General features: G+C 45.4%; 1 protein-coding gene across 1 annotated transcript; it reads right to left on the minus strand.

The window, feature by feature from the left end:
• Positions 1-16910: 16910 nt before the first annotated feature.
• On the minus strand, positions 16911-18030 carry IMP3 (IMP U3 small nucleolar ribonucleoprotein 3). Its single transcript, XM_082837918.1, has one exon. The coding sequence runs from the start codon at positions 17968-17970 to the stop codon at positions 17416-17418; it is 555 nt and encodes a 184-aa protein (XP_082694044.1). The 5' UTR covers positions 17971-18030; the 3' UTR covers positions 16911-17415.
• Positions 18031-23745: the final 5715 nt, after the last annotated feature.

Raw genomic sequence — 23745 nt, forward strand, 5'->3', positions numbered from 1 at the left:
AGGACGTAGAGAACGCCGGGAGTTCTTCCGCGGTTCTGTCACGGGCTTGCGGTTACTTCCGCCCTCAACTACCGGGGTTTTTCCAGTCCGCCCGGGCGGGAGTCCTCCTTCTGCTTTTGTGTTGCTACCCTCCTGCAAGGTGACTTGGCCGGGCCGAAGCCTCACTCCTGGGCAGAAGCTTTTCCGGGTTACTTTCGCCAATAGCTAGAACCCCGGTCTCGTGGCCGGGCGTTCAAGGCCCTCCAGGCCCTGGATCCTGCCGCCTCCCCCAGATACGCACAGTCCTTAGGAGTGCAGCAACAGTCCGCTCCCTCTCCCGTGACCATGCTTTATACGGGAAAGCGCTGCCTGAATGACTCCCTCCCCCGCCCACACATACACCCACCACTAAGTCTCAGACAATTAGTCGTCCCCTACCCATTCGCCCCTTAGAACACTGGAAAGAAACCTCGATTACAGCCATTTGCTCGCTTTAGGAGTTTCTCTTTCCTTCTCGGCTGTGGGCTTGGCAATGAGTAGGGACCTGGTTTGATTCCTGCATCCGGCACAAGGCACGGCTCTGGTGAAGGAATGAATTGGTGCAAAGGGTGGAGGGAAGCGCCGAGATTTAGGAACTTAATAAAACTGGAGAGCAGCCTTTGTGGGCTAAGATTGAAGAGATGCAAAATAAAACTGTGAATAGCCATTTATTGAATGCTTACATTGAGGCAGACCCCGTGCTTTGCATGAATTATCTTATTTAATCTTAAAATAGCACAAGGAAGTAGAGACTAAAGCTCAGAGAGGTTAAGCAACTTGGCCAAAGTTACACGGCTTTTGAGCCAAATATTTAAGTTTGCTGCATGTCTGACTTACAGAGAAGTTGGATATTACAATACCACACTACAGAAACAATGTACACAAAGTTGGCACATTTTGAGTCCAAGGTGTGGACTTGTTGCATATTTTATGTACATGACTCTGTCCATTTGGAGGTCAGATTGACAGGGAGGGTAGGGGGTGCTTGGGGCTGTGGAAGACCAATTTTTCTTTTTTTTTACTTCAGAATTTACATAGGTGAGCTCTAACTTTCAGTGGTCAGGCTGTGCACTAGGTTATTTGGTGCATCGACAAATAAAAGCTGATTATGAGACTGACAAAGAAGAGCCCAGGACCTGACTTCACTAGGAAACTTTGACACCAGGATATTAAGTATTTTGTGTCTCAGAACCACCATTCTCTACCCACGACCACAGAAGTCACAGAAAAGAACAAAGGCCCTACGCTGGAGGATAGACTGAGATGGACAAATTCATGCACTGAGGTCCAGGAGAAAGGCTCCAGCCCCTCATTCACACCAGCTGAATAACTTCCCATATCACTAAAAAACCAACTAAATGTCACTCAGCCCAGGGGCTCATTTGGGGCCAGTTAGTGTTCCATAAAGGGCTGCTCTACCTGGAACAGTGATTCTCCAACTGTAGCCATTGGCACTCCACCTTCACAACCTTGGCCACATACACATATACCTATATTTGATGTCTTTAAACCAATTTACTTTTTTAAAAAGCCTAATACATTTATTTGAAAGAGGAACACCATAACATTACCTTAAATCACTTCCCACTTTAATAGAAAGCATCTATGAACTCTATAGTGAAAATAGTATAATGTTATAATCTAGCTACATACTGATGTCTGTAGAAAACTGTAAGACTCTGGACTTTGTAAAAATCAGAGATTAGCAAGTGTTGGAAAACTGATAAGGAGTAACACTAACAGAATTTTTCTTTTATGTAATCAGAAAAATTCACAGAGAACAGAAGATCCACTTTCTCACGCTATGATTTAATGTTATTTAAGGTGGAATTTGGGGACTTCCCTGGCGGTCCACTGGTTAAGACTCTGGTTCAATCCCTGCTTGGGGAACAAAGATCTTGCATGCTGTGCTGCAGGGCCAAAAAAAAAAAAAAAATAAGTAAGGTGGAATTTGTGTACCCCCCAAAATCTCGTAAGCACCTACAGGCAGGGGAATCTCTATCTAGAAAACAGGACTTTGAGGGCAGGAAGGTGTCCCCCCTTTTCTCAAGAGGAGGCTCTTGCCAGGAGCCCTGAGTGTCACTCTCAGTCAATTAACAAATGTGTGTTTAATGCCTGCCGTTGGTCAGGTACTGTGCCAGGCCCAAGAGATACCAAAATGACCAAGACTGAGTTGGTCCCTGCCTTTCAGGAGCTTACAGCCCAACTGTGGTAGGAAAGACAAAAGATAGATGCTGTAGCTGAGTGCAGACTAGTACCAGGGAGCTCAGGTGGCTGGGTAGAGAATGAGACAGGTGGAGCTGCTGAAGTTACAGTGTTGGGGAACTCCTCTCCCAGGAGGTGACATTTGAATCTAGGCCTAAATGATGAGAAGGAGCCAGTTACAAGGACGGGGGGACCAACCATTTCTAGTGGGTATAAAGAGAGGCTTTGTGTGAGTGGTAGACAGAAGGCCAGGAGGAGGGGGAACAGAGGGAGATGGGGTCACTGAGGCAGGTGGGATACAGAGGCCTGTAGGCCAAAATGAGTAGTTTGGATTTTACCTCCATTGCAGATGAAGGTTTTTAAACAGTTGTGACATAACTGAATTTGAGCTGTAGAGAGAGCACACTGGCTACTGGGTAGAGAACTGAATTTAGCTAAGCAAGCATGGAGGTCAGGAGGCCAGTAAGCAGCACTTGCACTCAGGTTGTGGCAGTGGACGTGGTAGGAAGGGTGGGATTTGGGATACAGTCTGGAAAGAAAACCAAGAGGACTTATTGTTCTTAAAAGGGGGAAGTCAGCAAGAATTATACACATGTGCAAGTCTAGCCCCCAGTGAAGACTTTCCCCTTGAGGTTATTGGAACTGAAAAGGGAATAGCTTTCTCCCATGTAATTTGTTATTATTTAAGGCCTAGAGGGGGAAACTGAGATTATGGAGGTGAAATAACTCACCCAGGCCACCATCTAAGTCATCTTGAGGACCAATGCTTCTCACCGCCCACTTGGAGACACCTGTAGGAGAGGGCTTCTTCAGCCATTTGTGGCAGGAAGGAGAAGCTGACCTGAGAGGGTGACAAAGTCATGTATCAGTGGGACTCACATATGCCAGGAGGCAGAAACTGCAGTCACAGGAGACTCTAAAGCTCTGGGAGGTGGCAAACCTCTTCTCCATCACTACAAGGTCCCTGGGGCTCAGCTCTGGGTTGCAGGAAGCACATCAGAATGATTAGGGTTTTAGGCTCTGGAGCTAGATGGCTTGGGTCTAAATCCTGACTCAGCTACATGCTGGCTCTGTGGCCTGGGTGGAGTTATTTCACCTCCATATGCCTCAGTTTCCCCCTCTGTAAAATGTGGCTAATACTAGTATCTACCTCATAAGATTGTTATAGTTAGTTAAGGGAGTCAATCCACGTCGGAGGATTAGAATAATACCTGAAACAGACCAAGTCCTCAAAAATGTTGTTTTGTTAGTATTTAACTTCTTATTACAAGACAACTTTTCCCCGACTTCCCTGGTGGTCCGGTGGTTAAGACTCCATGCTTCCACTGTGGAGGACACAAGTTCCATCCCTGGTCAGGGAAGTTCCGCATGCCACATGGTGCAGCCGAAAACAAACAAACAAACATAAAACCAAGATAACCTTTCCCTTACTGATTTACTTACATCATAAAAAAATCAATAAATCAACCTCTAGGTGAGCCCAAGAGAATCTCTTCCCTGCAGATAAAACTGCTTGCCCAGATTAAAGGGCTTGAAGCAGCTTATCCAGAAGGTGATGGGGCCAGGATTTTAATCCAGGCCCTATTGATTCCAAAGTCCTAATCTTTACCCTATTGGACATTGCCTGTTCTATATTTTAAGAGGTCTAGTTTCACTTCTGATTTTCAGCTGGTGAGCTGAATCGGTGACCTGGCTTATCTCTACATTGCCCCTCTGTGCTGGGAAGAGTCACAGCCCCAGATGGGGGCAGGAGGAGGGCTATCCTCTGGAAACTTCCCCAGGGCCAGGTAGTTGGAGCCCATTCTCAGATGCTAAGACCAAACTTGCACAGCTTTCATCCTGAGTCAGGGGTGGGGATGCTGGGCCAGGCAAAGCACCTCTAATTTCTTCTCTGTCTCTTTGTAAGTGCAGACTGCACTTTTTTTATTTCCTGTCCTCCAAATCAGAAACTTTCAGGGCAGAAATTAGAGGCCATCTGATTCAGCCTCCTCTTATTACAGAGAGGAGATGGAGTGAGGCTCAGAGCAGGAGAGGGATGTGCCCCAAGTCACGGGGCCAGTCATCTGCAGAGCTAAGACTCCACTTCACTTTCTTTTTTGCCCACCCTTCCCTGCAGCTGGTCCAACCTCTGCCCCTCAGCTGTTGGCAGATGATCTAACATTTCAGTGGTGGTTGCTCTGTGCCAAGGGCTGGGCTATAGGCACAAGGCTCATGCTTCTCATAGTGTGACACCCCGACCAGCAGCACCAACATCACCTGGGACCTTGTTCGAAATGCAAATTCTGGAATTTCCTTGCAGTCCAGTGGTTAAGACTCCAAGCTTTCACTGCCGAGGTTCCCACAAGCTGTGCAGCGTGGCCAAAAAAAAAAAAAAAAAAGCAAATTCTCAGGCCCATTCCAGATCTCTTGAATCAGAAACTCAGAGGGGATGGGCAGTATCTGTTTTCGCAAGCTCTCCTGGTAATTCCGATGTCCGCTCAAGTTTGAGAATCACTGCTCTAAGCCATAGGTGTGTGGAACTTGGAGACAGAGGGACCTATGTTCAAACTGCCTCCATCACTTACTAACTCTGTGACTTGGGCAAGTTATTGTCCCTGAACTTCAGTTTCCTCATCTATAAAATGGTCGTAATAATAGTACCCACAGGGGTTATTGTGAGGACTCCATGAGATAGCACGAAGCGTGGTGAGTAGAGGCACCCAGTCAGGAACAGCCTATCCTGGGTTTAGTGCTTTCGGCCAGCAACTGTAGCCAGCTAATAATGAATAACACTATTGTTTCCTTTGTGTTTATTTTTACCTGTTTGCTCCAAATGCAACTGCTTTTCCATTTACGGTAGTGATACAAAAAGTTTTGTGGAAAGAGAAAATGATAAAATCCACATTCTTCAATTCAGCCCTAACTACAGATTAAAGCAGAGCCACAGCTGTGAGCTTCAGCTAGCAGCTCCAATGAAAAACCTTCAGAGGGACTTCCCTGGCGGTCCAGTGGTTAAGACACTGTGCTGCCACTGCAGGGGGCATGGGTTCGATCCCTGGTCCGGGAACTAAGATCCCACATGCCACACAGTGTGGCCAAAAAATAGAAAAAGAAAAAAAGAAAAGGAAAGAAAAGAAAAACCTTGAGAGAACAAACAGTGTCAACACAGATACACCCAGGAGGCAGGGCCCTGACCTCAGATAAGGATGAAAACCCACAAAATGCCCAAGTCCAACTGAAGGACAATGTTCAAATTGCCTGAAACTATCAACTCCTCAAAACTATCTACTTCATCAAAATCAAGGCAAGTTTGGACTTCCCTGGTGGCCCAGTGGTTAGGAATCCGCCTGCCAATGCTGGGGACACGGGTTCAAGCCCTGGTCTGGGAAGATCCCACATGCCGCGGAGCAACTAAGCCCGTGTGCCACAACTACTGAGACTGTGCTCTAGAGCCTGCAGGTCACAACTACTGAGCCCATGTGCCACAACTACTGAAGCCGACGCACCTAGAGCCCATGCTCTGCAACAAGAGGAGTCACTGCAATGAGAAACCTGCGCACCACAATGAAGAGTAGTCCTCGCTTGCCGCAACTAGAGAAAGCCTGCGTGCAGCAGCAAAGACCAACGCAGACAAAAATAAATAAAATAAATAAATTTATTAAAAAAATAAAATAAAGGCAAGTTTGAGAAACTGCAAAAGCTAAGAAAAGCCTAAGGAGACATGGCAGCTAAATATAATGTATCCTGGATAGGATCCCAGAACAGAAAAAAGATATTGGGTAAAAAATGAGGAAATCTGAATAAATAAAATATGGACTTTAGTTTATAATAGTGTGTCACTACTGGTTCATTAACTGTGACAAATGTACCATACTGACCCGAGATGTTAATAATAAAGGAAACTGGATGTGGGATACATGGGAACACTGTACTATCATCCCAGTTTTTCTGTAAATCTAAAACTATTCTCAAATAAAAGTAATATTAAGAAATAACTAGAGCTTCCCTGGTGGTGCAGTGGTTAAGAATCCGCCTGCCAATGCAGGGGACACGGGTTCGAGCCCTGGTCTGGGAAGTTCCCACATGCCACAGAGCAACAAAGCCCGTGTGCCACAACTACTGAGCCTGCGCTCTAGAGCCCGCGAGCCACAACTACTGAAGCCCGTGTGCCTAGAGCCCATGCTCTGCAACAAGAGAATCCACCACAATGAGAAGCCCACGCACTGCAACGAAGAGTAGCCCCCGCTCGCCTCAACTAGAGAAAGCCCGCGCACAACAACGAAGACCCAACGCAGCCAAAAATAAATAAATAAATTAATTAATTAATTAAAAAAAAAAAGAAATAAGTAGAACTGAAAAAAAAACTAGGACTGAAACTATAACGTAGAAGAAAACACAAGGGAAAATCTTTATGACATTGAATTTGCCAATGATATCTTGGTTATGACACCAAAAGCACAGGCAACAAAAGAAAAAAGTAGATAAATTGGGCTTCATCAAAATTAAAAATTTTTGTGCATGAAGGGACACTGTCAGGAGTTCCTGGCAGTCCAGTGGTTAGGACTCTGTGCTTTCACTGCCGGGGGCCCAGGTTTGAGGCCTGGTTGGGGAACTAAGGTCTCGCACGCCGCTTGGCGTGGCCAAAGCAAGCAAACAAAAAACCCAAAAACAACAACAACAAAAATGGACACTATCAAGAGTGAATAGAGGGACTTCCCTGGTGGCGCAGTGGTTAAGAATCCGCCTGCCAATGCAGGGGACACGGGTTCATGCCCTGGTCCAGGAAGATCCCACATACCACGGAGCAACTAAGTCCGTGCGCCACAGCTACTGAAGCCCGCGCGCCACAACTACTGAAGCCCGCGCACCTAGAGCCCATGTCCTGAAACAAGAGAAGCCACTGCAGTGATAAGCCCGTGCACTGCAACGAGGAGTAGCTTCCGCTAGCTGCAACTAGAGAAAGCCTGCATGCAGCAACGAAGACTCAATGCAGCCAAAAATAAATAATAAAAAAATAAATTATAAAAAATTTAAAAAAATAAAAGGACTTGGATAGACTTTTTTATTTTTGTTTATTTTAATTTTTTATTTGGATAGACATTTAAACATTATTTATTTATTTATTTATTTGGCTGCATCAGGTCCTTGTTGTGGCAGGCAGGATCTTTAGTTTTAGCATATGGGATGCTGACCAAGGCTGAACCCCAACTCTCTGCACTGGGAGCACAGAGTCTTAGCCACTGGACCACCAGAGAAGTCCCTTGAATAGACATTTCTCCAAAGAAGATATACAAATGGCCAATAGCTCATAAAAAGATGCTCATCACTAATCATTAGGGAAAGACAAATCAAAACTACAGTAAGATACCACTTCACACCCATTAGGATGGCTATTATTAAAAACAAACAAACAAAACAAAACTCAGTATTGGTGAGGATGTGGAGAAATTGGAACCCATATGCATTGCTGGTGGGAATATAAAATGGTGTGGCCACTATGGAAAACCGTATGGTGGTTCCTCAAAAAATTAAGCATAAAATTACCATGTGACCCAAAAATTCCACTTCTGGGTATATACCACAAGTAATTCAAAGCAGAGACTCAAAAAGATATTTGTACACACAGGTTCATAGCAACATTATTCACAATAGCCGAAAGGTGAAAGCATTCAAGTGTCCATAGAGAGATAAATGGATAAACAAAATGTGGTGTATGCATACTACATACTATGGAATATTATTCAGCCTTAAAAAGGAAGAAAATTCTGAGACATCTTACAATGTGGATTGAGGACATGTTGCTAAATAAGCCAGTCACAAAAGACAAATATTGTATGATTCCACTTATATGAGGTAATTTGTTATACTGTGATTTCTAGTAAGAAATATGCATTTGGTTTTATTCCTGTTTCTGGCACAGAGCTCCTAAAACCCTTGGGATTTCCTATATGAGTAGAGTGATAAAGATGTCTTTTGCTATTTGTAGCAAGCTCCCTTTCAGCCACACCTGAATTTAAGTTAGTGAGGTAATTTTTAGAAAGCCCCTAAGGATGGGCTGGTTGCAAGGGGAACCAATGTGAGATTGGAGGGTTTTAATATTTTTTTTTTTTTGGCAGCACGTGGGATCTTAGTCCCTGACCAGGAATCAAACCCACGCCCCCTGCATTTGAAGGGGAGTCAACCACTGGACCGCCAGGGAAGTCCCAGAGGGTTTTAACTTTTAGTCTAATGACCTCCCCTCACCTCCAGGGAGGGAGAGGGGCTGGAGGTTGACTTAATCATAATCCTCAATTATGCCTATGTAATGAAGCCTCCATTAAAAATCTTAAAACTACCAACCAGGTTTGGAAAGCACCTGAGCTGCTGAAAATGTGGAGGTGCTGGGAGGGTGGCATACCTAAAGAGGTCATGGAAGCTCAGTGCCCCTGCCCCCATACCTTGCCCTATGCTTCTCTTCTATTTGGCTGTTCCTGAGTTATATCCTTTTATTTGTTTATTTATTTTTAAAATTCTATTTATTGATTGATTGATTTTTGGCTGCATTTGGTCTTCGTTGCTGTGTGCAGGCTTTCTCTAGTTGCGGCGGGAGCTACTCATCCTTGCGGTGCATGGGCTTTTTATTGCTGCGGCTTCTCTTGTTGCGGAGCACGGGATCTAGGCGCGCAGGCTTCAGTAGTTGCAGCATGCCGGCTCAGTAGTTGTGGCTCATGGGCTCTAGAGCGCAGGCTCAGTATTTGAGGCACACGGGCTTAGTTGCTCCGCAGCATGTGGAATCTTCCCAGACCAGGGATCGAACCCGTGTGCCCTGCATTGGCAGGCGGATTCTTAACCACTGCGCCACCAGGGAAATCCCACATCCTTTTATAATAAACTGGCAATCTAATAAGTAGGCCGTTTTCCTGAGTTCTGTGAACGGCTCTAGCAAATTAACCAGGAAGGGGGGTCATGGGAACCTCTGATTTATAGCCAGCCCATCCAAAAGCATGCATAATAACCTAGATTTTTAATTGGTACCTGAAATTGTGATGGGGCAGAGTAAAGGGACAAAATAGGTAATTAAATAGTTAACTCCACTAGGGATTGTAAGTAAAGAAAAAAGCTTGGGAGACCCCTGTAAGTTAATGATCATTCAGAAAAGCAGGTTTGCTTAACCACAAAACCAAGTAGGCTTGCTTAGCAACAAACCATGCAACAGAAGCATGAGACATGCCCCCAAACAATAAAACAGTGGTGGCATGAGACCCACATCCTGCCAAGTGAGCTCAGTAAGTGAATGACCCCTAAGACATGCTCTCTGCACACATAAAAATCAATAATTTATGGAAAGGTGACATTTCAAAGTGAAAGACCCTCATAGTACTGAGACTTGAAATAATTTTTCCATAGTGCCATGACAGTCCTAGCCTGACCATGTAGGGACAAGAAAACTCCCCTGCCCAACCTGGAGGAGAAGCTGATGATGGAAGTTTGATGTCTACTCAAGAATGAGGAAGAAAATGGTCTTTTCCCCCTCCCCAATTTTCCTTTGATTATAAAACTGTAGCTCACTATGTTCTCAGGGCATGGCACCCACCCACCCGCTTGTAAGCTTCACAAGCATCCTATTCTAATAAATCACGTCTTATCCATCACTTTGTCTCTCGCTGAATTCTTTCTGTGCTGAGACATAAAGGACCGGAGCTCTTCAGAGCCCCCCGAAACGACACTTAGCGGTTTCAATTGGGGAGGGGAGATGCAGTCCTGTGGGATCTGACATTATCTCTAGATAGATAGTGTCAGAACTGAATTGAATTGTAGACAACCAGTTGTGTTGCAGAACTGCTTGATGTGTGAAAAACGCCACACACATTTGGTGACCGGAAGTGTCAGAAGTGAAGTAAGTATTCTGTGAGTAGCGTTGTAGTAGAGTAGAGAAGAGACACAGAAGAGTTTTTCTTTACATACCTAGAGTAGTAATGTTCATAGTAGATGTTCACCCTTCAAGTAGAAGGGTGATTGCCAGGGGCTGCGGGGAGGGGAAATGGGGAGATATTGTTTAATGGGTACAGAGTTTCAGTTGGGGATGATGAAAAAGTTCTGGAGATGGATGGTGGTGACGGTTACACAACAGTGTGAATGTCCTTAATGCCACTGAACTGTACACTTAAACGGTTAAAATTTTATGTATGTGTTATCTCAATAAAAAAAGAAATGGAAAATGCTTGAAGTGTATTTTTCTTTGATTATAATTAAAAAAATCAATGTTACCTTGAAGCTGCTTTCTTATTCGATATATGCTTATTCATTTTCCTATTTTCATGAAAATGGCCTGGCTAGTTTGTCAGGAAGTTCTCTGGAGACATTTTAATATTAAAAGCTTATTGAAATTAACACGACATTGTGAATCAACTATATTTGAATTTAAAAAAAAGCCTATAGTTATCTCCTGTGGAATGTATCCTTCATTTCGAGCAGGTATTAGTAGGTATTTGTTAATGGGGAAATATTGATATGTTAACCTATGTTGACTGAAATAAAAATGCACAACGTGAGAGCTGAGTTTGTTTTATTTGGGGATTTAGGACTGTAGCCAAGCAGACAGCCTCTCAGATAACTCCAAGGAATTGCTCCTAAAAGGTAGTGGCAGGGGTGGGCAGCACATATGTGATTTTGGAGAAGGGGTACATGCAATTAAGCACACATCTTGGTAGAAGGCTACTGCTAGTCACAAGGAACAAATACCTTAGTTAATGCTTTTAGTGTTTTTCTAAATGAGGGAAAGTGCAAGAAATTAGTTTCATAAAATTTTCTCCTGAAAATATCTAACTATCTGAAGGCCTGTTCTGCCAGTTTTCCCAGAGCACGGAGTGCCTCATGCCTCATCGCCACTCTGAACTCCTTTTAGGGTGTGTTGAAGGTCAGCGATCGCAGTGACTAATGACTCAATCCTTGTAGAGCCAGATGGTGAGCGACATTCTTCAGTTGACATCCACCTGCTATGACTTCAGTGCTTTTATTCTGTAATTTCACTGGTGTAGAATATATCTTCGATTCACTTTTAAGTCCAAAGGCATCAAGGTGATTTGTCTTGCCTTCTCTCTTAGACCTGAATGTGCGATTCTAGAAGATTAACATCCTTAAAGCTTTTCCCTGGGCAGTCTCCTTTTAAAGTAAACTTAAGTTGAAAGAAAAGAAAGATAACGTAAAGAAAATGATTGAGAAAATAATAGTTGTGAGAGTTAGCCAAATGCAAAGTAGGGGGGTTCAGTCAACATAAGATTGTCCTCATTTCTGACAGCACTTGCAAATTCACAGGGTTCCCCAAACCACCCTCAGCTTTGATAACTCACTAGAAAGACTCACTGAAAGTTGTTATTCTCAGTTATGGGAAAGGGAAAAGATCTGATTAAAGTCACCCAAGGGAAGAAGCCCAGACTGAAAAGCTTCCATCGTCCTCTCCCTGTGGGGTCAGGACAGCATTCCTCTGCCAGCATCCGTGGATGACTATATGCATGGAGTGCTGCCACCCAGAGAAGATCTCTGGGCCAGAGTCTTTATTGGGGCTCCATTGCACAGAGATGGTTAAGTGTCCACCTGGGGGCAGTTTTCAGCCCCCTCAAGAAGCCCAGCTGCTGCCCCAAAGTTCCCACCCTCCACCACATTGTGAGTGTGGCTCAGAGCCCTACCCTTAGCCACATTGTCAGTTATCTGACTGCTCCAAGGACCCCAGGCAAACAAAGACACTCCTAACAGACATGACATTCCAAAGGTTTAGGGATTACCTCCCAGAAGAAATGGTGATGACCTTTTGGGGCAATGTTAAATTCTTTACTATACTATAATACTAGTGGGAAGCGGCTATGGCAAATGGTGTGATAATGGTTCAGAATGACCAGACCTTGGGAAACACAGCATGAGGCCTGGCTGGGCTGGCCGAGCCCAGAGCTGAACCCAGAGATGTAAGTAGCCAGCTTACTGTAGCCTCTGTCCTCTCAGGATAGGGACCGTGCCTCCTCTGTACTCATTTCTCCCTTGCTTTGAGAGCACCATGCCTATCACCAGGGCTGGAGCTAAGGAGAGGCAAATGGAGTGAAACAGGAGGCAAGGGGGCAGGGCACAACCTTTGAAAGAATGACATAGCCCGAGGACATGACATAATCTGATTAGAACCAAATGGGTCCAACATGGCAGACAAGTCGACCTGCACTAGACCTTGAGCCTCAGTATATGCTCACTGTAACACATCAGCAAGCTAAATGGCACCCCACAGGCGCTGTGACAGTTCCAAGACCCACCATAAGGATCAAAAAGTGGAGGTGGCCCAATTCCTGGAAATCCCCGCCCCTTCCTGAGATAGTTGGAATACTCCTCCCACTCCTTAGCCTATGAAATTACCCACCCCTATGAAAGTGGCAGGGGAGTGGGGGGTGGTGGTGGTGGGATGAATTGGGAGATTGGGATTGACATGTATACACTAATATGTATAAAATGGATAACTAATAAGAACCTGCTGTATAAAAAAATAAATAAAATTAAATTAAAAAAAAAGAAATTACCCACCCCTATAAAAACTGACAACCCATACCTTGGTGCCTTTTCTCACCTTCTGAGATGGCCCACACTCTGACTGTGGAGTGTTTCTCTCTAAATAAATCCACTTCTCACCTATCACTTTGTCTCTCACTGAATTCTTTCTGCCATGAGACATCAAAAGCCTGAGCTTCATTAAGTCCTGAAACCAGGTGTGTGATCTCAGTTGGAAGACCGTGGGTTTTGGCTGGGTTCGAGTCCCGGCACATGGGTTCAAGTCCCAATATGAAGTATACAGTTCTAGGACCTAGGGTGCAAAATTTAAGGAGGTGCTCATTCTTGGGGTCTGACAAGTGCCCTAGGTACCTCCCTTGCCTCACCTTGATCCCAGCCTAGCTGGTCACAACAAAGAGGCCGAATTTGAAGCAGTTATTAATTACCTACTGTATGCAGGGCCTCATCCTGGGGGCCATGGTGGTGATATAGCTAGTTTTCCATTGTGCCTGAGCCACTCTCTTGGGTAGTCATACCCACCACAGGCAACTTGAGAGTAATATTAAAATGTCATGCAGGTTAATTGCTGCTGCTGAAGGATGAGACAAATGCATCCCAGCCAAGTTGCCACAGTTACACCCCAGCCAAGGCATCCTAGACCAGCTGACAGCCAGCCAGCCTACCCCCAGACTTGAGGGCAAGCACAGTCAAGGTCAGCAGAGTCATTAATCCAGCACACATTCAATCACAAACTCTACGTGAGCCCAGCAAAGATCTGAAGTGCCCAGCTGACCTGCAAATTCATGAGCTAAATAAATGCGTATTGTTTTAGCTCTTGAGTTTTGGGTTGGGTTTGTTACACACCATTATTTATTTATTTATTTATTTTATTTTTTGCGGTACCGCAGGCCTCTCACTGTTGTGGCCTCTCCCGTTGCGGAGCACAGGCTCCGGACGCGCAGGCTCAGCGGCCATGGCTCACGGGCCCAGCCGCTCTGCGGCATGTGGGATCCTCTCGGACCGGGGCACGAACCCGCATCCCCTGCATTGGCAGGCAGATTCTTAACCACTGCGCCACCAGGGAAGCCCCTATTGGCACTGTTTTATGTTTTATTTAACTGTTAACTTTTTGAGTCATTAACTATCTTGCTACAATAATTTTTAGTAGTTGAGCTTCATCATAAGGCTATCTAGTAATTTAATCAGTCCCTTGTGGATACATTTTCAATTTTTCTCTGTTATATTATATTATAAACACAGTGATGAAGATCCTTGTAGTTAATTTTTTGCAAATATCCATAATTAATTTAAGCTGAATTCTTGAAAGTGGCAGTTCTAGGTCAAAGGGTATATAATGTATGTTTCTAAGGTTCTTGATACATGTTGTAAAACTGCTCTCCTGAAAGGTACCAATTTGCCCTGCTGCCCACTGTGTTTACATTGTTGTAATCCATTAGGCTTTTTTGTTGCTGTAAAATGTTTAGCTCCCTGTACTTCTTCTGGGGCCTGGGGAGAGATAGCAAGTGGGGAGCTCAGCTTTGGGGTTTTACCACATGCAAGGAGCTTCTCTAAGGGCTTTGTAGGAATTATGCCATTTACTTCTCTCTATAATTTTTAATTGATTAATTAATTAATTTTTGGCTGCGTTGGGTCTTTTGTTGCTGTGTGCAGGCTTTCTCTAGTTGCAGCAAGCGGGGGCTACTCTTCGTTGCAGTGCACGGGCTTCTCATTGCGGTGGCTTCTCTTGCTGCAGAGCACAGCCTCTAGGCGCGCAGGCTTCAGTAGTTGTGGCATGTGGACTCAGTAGTTGTGTCAGATGGGCTTGGTTGCTCCGCGGCATGTGGGATCTTCCTGGACCAGGTAGTGAACGGATTTTTAACCACTGTGCCACCAGGGAAGTCCCTCTCTATAATTTTTAATGTCAGTACTATTATTACCCACTCCCCTTTTTTTCACTTTTTAAAAACTGTGGTAAATATATATATATATATATATATATATAAAAAACATAAAATTTGTCATTTTAGCCATTTTTAAGTGTACAATTCAGTGGTATTAATTATATTCACAATGTTGTGCAATCACCACCACTATTTCCAAATTTTTTTCATTGCCCCAAATAGAAACTCTGGACCCATTAAACAATAATTTTGCATTCTTTCCTCCCACCCTCTATTACCATATATCTGTGACAAGGAAAATGGAGGCACAGAGAGGCTAAGTAAAATAATCAATGTTACACAGCAGGTTAGGCACAGAAGCCCCAATCCAGACCTGGCAGTCCGGCTTTAGCCTCCTTCTGAATCGCTTGTCTTGCAGTTTTATTTTTTATTCCTTTTGGTTGCCCTGTGCGGCATGCGGGATCTTAGTTCCCTGACCAGGGATCAAACCCGCGCCCCCTGCATTGGAAGCGCAGAGTCTTAACCACTGGACCGTCAGGGATGTCCCCAATTTTATTATTTTTTTTAAAGCCCAAAGTTTCTGGTTACAGGTTCTGGTAAGTCATTTCTTTTTCATTTTCCCCCAAAGGAGAAAAGGAATAGCTTTTCTGAAGAATCTTGAATTTTACTCCTAAGTTCCTAAACCCAGTTTCCTTCAAGCGAACTTTGAAGTTGTATCTACTTGGGTAATAAGGGCAGGATTCAACTACACCAAAGGGACCAGTTTACCTGTCTTGCCCTGTGGGGCCTTGTGAGAGCTGGAGGGCAGCAGGGGGTTCCTGCTTTCTAGAGCCACCAGACTCTCCCCCGATGAGATCCCTAATCCTGGGATCCCTCCTCAAATGGGCAAAGATTATGCCCAGCCACCAGAGCTGATGAATGGGATTCTCTCTCTTTCCTCTCCTAAAGGAATGGCACTGAAAAAAAACATGGTCTTTGGAGTTGCATGAGCCTGGACTTGAACCACAGTCTTGGACAAGTTCTTGTCCCAAATCTGTTTGCCAAACTGAAAAGGTGGGAATAACACCACCTACCTGTCAGGGTTTTTGGGAAGAGTAAATGGGCAGCCTAGCACAAGCAGGGCCTCAATGAATGTTAGCCAAGGCTTAGCAGCTCAGTGTCTGCTCCTTGTTCAAACCTTTACACAGCACCCTGTTGGGGACCAACAACATTGGCTAGTGCTGCTGCTTCTCTGCTGGCTTAGAAACTGATTCAGGGATTCTCTCTAAATCCTGATGTATCCCTTGGGCCGGCTGTGCCAATGTTCACACGACTCTTAAAGGAGCATCCCAGCTCTACCACTTCTTGACTATACAATCTGGGGCAGTTTGACCCATCTCTGCCTCTGTTCCCTCATCTGAAAAGTAGAGAATTGGGCTCCCCACGTCATTGGATTGTTGGATTAAATGGATTAAGATATGTAACGCATTTAGTGCCTGACATACAGTAGAAGCATTTGCTATTACTGTCATCCCCAGTGTCACCTTCCCTTGTTTCTTCACCAGATGCTGCCTTACACCTGGGGAAATGGAGAAGGCACACATAAAAGCAATCCATTGGTCTTGGCATTCTATTATTCTCCTTGTAGAAGTCTTGGATAAATGAGGTAGTCTCCCTACTCTCCCTTCCAGTGAGGGGAGTGGATTAGAGCAGATCTTGCTTCACATTCTTCCTCTGTCATCAGGCTAGGCTCCCTGACTCCCAACCCATCCTTTGCTTCTTTCAGTAAAACCCATTCCAATTGGGGAATTAGAATTAATCTCTGTCTAAATTAAAGGCTGGGCAGGGAGCCATGGCGGGCTGTGATGGGCAGAGGCTGTGCAGGTGCTGCTCCGGGAAGGCAGCCCTGGGGCCTCCTGAGGGCTCCATTCATAAGAAGTTTCCAGGAACCTCCTGGGCCACTTCTAACCGCTAGATGGCCAAGCTACAGGGTGATTATTTCCTTAGGCAAGCAAACACTTCAGCCCTCTAATATGGTATTTCCTGGGGCTGGAATATCAACAGGAAGTCCTGTGGGGAAGAGCTCTGCCAAAACACTCATTCCGAGGAAGGGATTGGTAAACTGACAAATTTGCCCAGCCCTGTACAACATTCTGCAACCTCCACACGCAGGCTCTGCTGCAGGCTTCACCCACAGGCAGATCGCTGCTGTCTCTAGTCTTCTCTGGATTCCTGAACCAGGGAGACTTACAGATGTGACCCTATGTGAGAAACCCAGACAGAAATTTGCACTTAAAGAGCAGTTAGGCCATTTATTGGCATTAGGAGAGCATTCTTTTAAACAAGAGAAAGGACTCTGAACACTAAAATCTCATCCACTTTATGAAAACTTGAGACCACACTCTCCAACATCTGTACACAGTTTAATCACGAACAAGCGCAAGAATTCCGGTTAAATACAAATTAAACTAAACTGTCCTGCTAGAAAGAAATGAAAGGAAAGCTGGGGGCGGGGGTAGCCACCCCCCCCCCCCGCCAAAAATCATTGCTTTCACACTACAATGTTTCAGGTACAAGAATGTAACAATTCCCCAGGGCAGCGCAAAACCGCTTCCCATTGTCTCTTAAGGCAGTCATTTAATTACCAATTGTCCAAAGGCTAAGAAAATTTTGTGGAAAAAGGGCGTACCCTTTGGCTCTGTGAGGGCCTGTAGCTGAGGAGCCAAGTTCTTGGCTGACACACTCTTGGGGAGGGCGCCTTCACAGATTCTCAGGCATCAGGTCTCAGCTTCCCCATCAATAAAATTCAGTCCTGGCGAGGGAAGACCCGCTAGGCTTCCAGATCGAAGTCATCACGCTCCTCATTGTACTCCAGCACGTGCCGCTTGATCTTGGACGAGTCAACCCAGGTGACGAAGTCCTCCATGCTGCGCGTGACAAGGAAGGCGGGGTCGGTGACCACGTCGGGGCCCACGCGCACGTGACCCTGCTCCACGAATGCCACGGCGGCCTGGAGGTGCTGCGCCATGCGCAGCTTAAGGAGCACGGTGGGCAGGCGGCGGCGGCAGAAGGACGAGGCCGTGACGAAATCGCAGAGCTCCAGAGACCCGCGCGTGGGGATTAGGCCGAGAGCATACAGTTTGTCCAGCAGTGCGGCCGAGGAGCGCACGCGAAACGGGTCGCGCTCCGGCAGGTCCCGCAGGCGCCGCGCCAGCTCGCGCACAGCACGGCTCAGCTGGTTGTAGCGCGTGTAGTCCTCGCGCCGTTGCACCCGATAACGCCGCAACACGCGCAGCTCGTGCAAGTTGTGATCGGTGACCTCCCAGTTCAGGAAGTCCACCTGCTTCAGCAGCTTCTGCTCGTGGAACTTAAGCTTCCGCACCATGACTGCGGCTTGGATGCTGCAGGACCCGTGGCTCAGCGCGCGTTCCCGCGCCCGCGCGACTTCCGCCTCAGCACTGCTAGACCGGGCCTGGGGACCCTGGGCCAATAAAAGAAAGGCTCAGTGCTACGCCCTCTGTTTCCACTGGTCAGGGTGGGGCCACGCCCCGCGTCCGTATCTCGCGATTCTTCTCTTCTTCGCGTTCTCTGAGGGAGGCGGGGAAAGAGCGCTGGTAGACACCTGGGACGAGAGGGGAGGGCCCAAAGACGAGTCTGCGCAGTTTTAAGTCGCCTAGAATTAATCACCTAGTGCCGTAATTATTTCCTTTCATTTAGATTTCTGCCATTCAGTGCCTCTCTGAAACTGGCTTAAGAGGCCAGTTCCGGGAAAGGGGGGTGACTGTCGCGCTAGTTTGGTTGAATTTACTGTGCTGACCGTGGCGGGGGGGGGGTCCTCCCACCTCGTGGCGGGCTTTCCCGAGCTGGCCGGGGCTGATCGGGTATGCCCACCGCCCACTAGCGCCAGGTCCATTAGCAGGCGGGCGGAACGGTTTCTCCCTGCCAAGTGGGGCTAGGCGCCACCGAACCTATGAAATGCCGATTCCCAGGCTGCTTCCTACACCCACAGAATCGGGATCTACACCGGAGTCACCTGGAAATCTGTATTGTTAACAAGAATGCCAGGTGATTCATAAAACCCAGTAAGTTTGAAAAGCTTGGATAGTACAAGTGCTGACCCTTTAATCCGGGCTCAAACGAATTAGCTTGACAGGGTGCATTTCTGGTGCCGAGTATTTAGTTAACACTTTTTCTGCTAGTTATATCTGTTTTAACTTAGTGTAGCGCTACAGGACTAACTTCTTTATTTGCCCAAGACTTTGACGCCACCTAGCTTCTTCGCCTATCATTTTGTTTTATTTTTGTACGCTTCTCATTGTTGTTTTAAAATATAATATTTGATATATGGAATATACTATATGTAAGATACAAAGTATAATGAATACTTGTGGACCCAAGAGCCAGTTTAAGAAAGCATCACCAGGACCACTTCATCTACATATTCCAGCCACGCCCCCAGTGAGAGGTAAAGGTATCTACTCTCCTGAATTGAGTGTTTATTTTTACCTTTTGTTTAAAAAGAAAAAATTTTTTAATTTAAAAAAATTTAAAAAGGAAAATAGTTTTATCATTGTAAATGCATCCCTAAATACTGAGAACCTTCTTACTCAAAGTGTAGTCCATGGATCAGCAGAGAGCTGTTGGAAATGCAGAATTTCAGGCCCCATTTCTGACCTACAGAATCAGAATCTGCATTTAACCAGACCCCCAGGTAATTTGCATGCACACTGACATTTGAGAAGTATTGCTTAGAAGACATCACATCGTGTGGAGTTTTTTATCTGTAGCAGCTGTTTTTTTTTTTAACTGTTGCATTATATTCCATTGTTTGGTTCTATCTAATTTATTAATCCATCTCCTGTTGGATTTTTTTGGAGGGAATATTTTTAGCAGTGCTACTATTAAAATTCTTGTAGGTTTCCTGTTGCACATATGTAGTAGCTTCTGTTGAATAGTATACATCTTGAAGTTGAATTGCTCAGTTGTAAAGTATGCATGTAAAGTATGCATGAACATGTAAAGTGCATGTTGAGCTTTACTAGATATTGCCAAATTGTTTTCCAAAGGGGCTGTACCAGTTTATATTCCTTTGACAGTGCATGGGAGTTCCCTTTGCTCCTCATTCTTGACAACACTTGGTTGTTAGATTTTTAAAATATTTGCCAATCTGATGAGTGTGTGATGGTATTTAACTGTGATTTTAATTTGCATTTCCTGATGAATAAAGGTTTCATATGTGTTTCCTCCTCTATAGAATGCCTCTTTGTTTCTTTTGTGTATTGTTCTATTGGATTATGGGGTAAGTAGAATAATGGCCCCCCAAAGATGTTCACCCAGAACCTATGAATGTTACCTTACATGAAAAAAGGGATTTTGCAGATGTGATTAAATTAAAGATCTTGAGACCATGACATTGTCCTGGATTAACTGGGTGAGTCTCATGTAATCACAAGTGTCCTTACAAGTGAAAAAGGGAGGCAGAAGAGTCAGGGAGATGTGGTGATACATACAGAAGTCTGAGGTGTGATTGCTGGCTTTGAAGATGAATGGGGGCCATGAGCAAAGGAGTGTGGGCAACCTCTAGAAGCTGGAAAAGGCAAGGAAATGGAATTTTACTTAGAGCCTCCAGAAGGAACACAGCCCTTGCTGACACCTTGATTTGAGCCGAGTGAGATCCAGTTTGGATTTCTGGTCTCCAATACTGTAAGATAATAAATTTGTGTTATTTTAAGCCACTAAGTTTGTGGTAATTTGTTACAGCTGCAATAGGAAACTAATACAGACGGTTTGCTTTTTTCTAATTGATTTGAAGGTGTACTTTGTATGTTCTGGATATTAATCCTTAATCAGTTATCTATGGTGCAAATACCTTTTCCCAGTTTGCACTTTATCCCCACCCTTCATACTCCCCCAGCCTCACTCCCTTCTGTCTTCAGCCCTTGCTCAATGTGTCTGCAGGAGGACTCTTGGTTAACTTCCTTCTCCCCAGACAATAAACATAATAAGTAAACTATATATGTTAGCAGGTGATAAGTGTCATGAAACAAAACTGAGCAGGATATAGGAGAGCTTGGGATGAGGATGGGCTGTAATTTTAAGCAAGGCATGTCAGGGTAGGTCTTACTGAGAAGGTGATATTTCATAGGGGGTTAGCCATGTGGATATGTAGGGGAAGAACATTTCAGGAAGAGGAAACAGTGAGTGCAAATGCCTTAAGACAGGAATGTGCCTGGCATATCAGAAGAAGAATAACAAAGCCATCTTGGTTGGAGCAGAGTGCTCTAGGGGGTGAGGAAAGGGGGCTCAGATAACAGAGGCCCCATAGGCTCTTTTAAGGACTTTGGTTTTTAGGTTAAGTGAGATGAGGACACTGAAGGGTCTTGAGCCGAGAATTGACATCTAACATGTTTTAAAAGGATCGCTCTGACTGCTGTGTTGAGAATAGACATATTCTCAGGAGGCAGGGCTGGAAACATAGAGGCCATTAGGAAGCTGTTGTGGTGGTGCACGCAAGAAAGGTGGTAGCTGGGACCAGGAAAGCAGCTGTGAGATGCCAATGAGAGAGGAGTCCCAGAATAAGGAGAGGGTCAAAGGATGGCTCCAGTTTTGGACCTAAGCAAGTGGAAGAAAGTACTCATCACCTGAGATGGGGAAGGCTGCCAAATAGGTCAGATTTGGGGGGCAAGATTAGAAATTCAATTTTGGACATGTTCGGTTGGAGATGTCTATTAGACATTCAAAGGGAGATGTCAAGGAGAAAGATATGTGAGTCTGGTATTTTATTTTTTATTTTTACTTTTTTATTTTTGGCCAAACCTTGCAGCATGCAGGATCTTAGTTCCCCGACTGAACCCGTGCCCCCTGCAATGGAAGTGCGGAGTCCTAACCACTGGACCACCAGGGAATTCCCTAAATCTGGTATTTTAGAGAAAGGCCTGGGCTGGTGATTTAAAATTTGGGGTATTATTGGTAGAAAGATGGTGTTGGATGCCATGAGCCTGGGTGAGATCGTCAAAGAAGTGAATATAGAGAGAAAAAGACAAGACGACCACTTAACTAATAGTCACTCTAGTGTTAAGAATTATTGGAGAGGGGCTGCCCTGGTGGCGCAGTGGTTAAGAATCCTCCTGCCAATGCGGGGGACAGGGGTTCGAGCCCTGGTCTGCGAAGACCCCAAAAGCATCCAATAAATAAATCTTAACAAAAGAAAAGAATTATTGGAGAGAAGCGGATGAACCAGTGTAGTAGAAGGGAAACCGGGAGAGTATGGTCTCCCCAGTGCAAGTGAAGACAGTGTATCCAGGGGAAAGTAGTGATCAACCTGGTCAAATGCTACTGAGAGGCTAAGAGGAGGGCTGAGAATAGCCATTAGGTCACTGATGACTTTGATAAGCATAGTTTCAGTGGAGTGTGAGGGGGAAAGAATGGCTAGAGGGGTTTAAGAAGAGAAAGGGAGGAAAGATGTTGCAAGCAGCTAATAGAGATGGCTATTTTGAGGAATTTGCTGCAAAGGTGAGCACATAAATGGGGAAATAGCTGGTGGGGAAAGTGGAGTTGAGAATCTATGTTCTAAAGATGTGGGTTGACTTTTCCCTCAATACCTACATCTTGTTGGTTGTCATTCCAGTCTGTTCTACCCCCATAGAATCTCAAATTTACTTCTCCCCAGCCCATTACCCCTGCCCTACCTCAGGTCCTCATCATCTCTTGTCTGCATCGCTATAGTAATAGTCCAGTGTGTCCACCACGCTGCCACCAGTGGAGTCAGCCTGGAAACCACTGGCCACAGTTCTCCCTTGCTGATTCCTTTCCTAAAGGAGGAAAGTTAGCTATCTGGATGGGGGATGGATGCTGTTTCCTGTGTCCAAATCAGGGTCCCATCAGGAAAGAGAGAAAACACTCCAATTAGAGTAATGTGAGGAGAATTTAATAAAGGGACTTTTTCCAAAGGCATGGGCAGGGTGTAGGGAACCACAAAAGTTAGTGCAGTTGCCTGAGATAAGTAACTGCGGGCCCTGTTACCCAGAGATTTGAAGAGGGTTGGAAATAGAAGATATAGGTTCTGGAAATCTCTGTGAAGCTGCAGAATGAGTTTCCCCCAAGAACCTGGAAATAAGGTGGCCACTGTGAGATAGAAACCACCCTCCCTCCGCCCCTGAACAGATATGAGAGTAAATCCAAGGTGTAAATATGCATAAATATGTGACTGAAGTATTTGGGAACCAACTAAAGACCACCAGGGTGGTGGCTGTGGGCCCCTCAGTGGGGTGGGGCTACACTAGGCCCCTAGCTGGGTGAGCAGAGATCCCATCAATTGTATTAAGTGAGCTAATAAAGGTACAATGTTTACAGGAGTCTAGCACTCAGCAAGCACGAAGGCAGTAGCTGCTACTCTTAAATCCAGCTTGGAGAGAGGCTCTGCGAACAGAAGATCAAAGAAAAGGGGTGCCCCAAAGCAGCTGGGGAAACATATTCAGGCTCTGGTCCTGAAGATACTAGGCTGAACTGAGTCCTTAGAATCAAGACTGCCCCTATGGCGGGGGACAAGATCTCAAGGCTTCTTGGCTGAGAGACTTATACCATCCTTTCTTCCCCTCCTGGGGTTTCCAGGTTCCCTGCCCTAAACTTCTGGTAACTGGGCTTCCTAAGAAGCAGCCCAAACTGCCTTGATCTATTGATACAAATATTTGGGTCTGACAGTTGAATTTCGCTGTGTAAGTTAATACCTGGGCTTCCGGGGTTAGGACATAAGCCTGTATCCCGGCCAAATGCCAGCTCTGCCTAGGGAATTGGATCTACTCACTGCACCAGTGAAATTGGTTTTTGGAGCCAGAGGCATGCAAATTACACCCCTCAAAACAGCCTAAGGTGCCCACCTTTTTAGTGCTACCTTGTTCCAGTTCATCTGCAACAAGTGGGAGGAATGAGAATGAGGGGGAAGGAAGTTCTAGTTAGAGCGGTAGACAAGGCTCCAGGGCTTAGCCAGGAAGGGGAGTAGGGCCCAAAGCCTTTGCTTCACCTTAGGTACCTCCTCCTCCAGAAAGCCCTCCTTGATCCTTGCTCAACCCAGGCTGGAATAGGTGCCCTCCCATTCACATTTCATGGCACTGGTCTCACCGGGCAGGGAACATCTCTTTACTTGTCCTGACACATCTGAGCT

The sequence above is a fragment of the Leucopleurus acutus genome (assembly GCF_964270905.1).
Source record: "Leucopleurus acutus genome assembly, chromosome: 1".
Taxonomy (NCBI): Eukaryota; Metazoa; Chordata; class Mammalia; order Artiodactyla; family Delphinidae; genus Leucopleurus; species Leucopleurus acutus.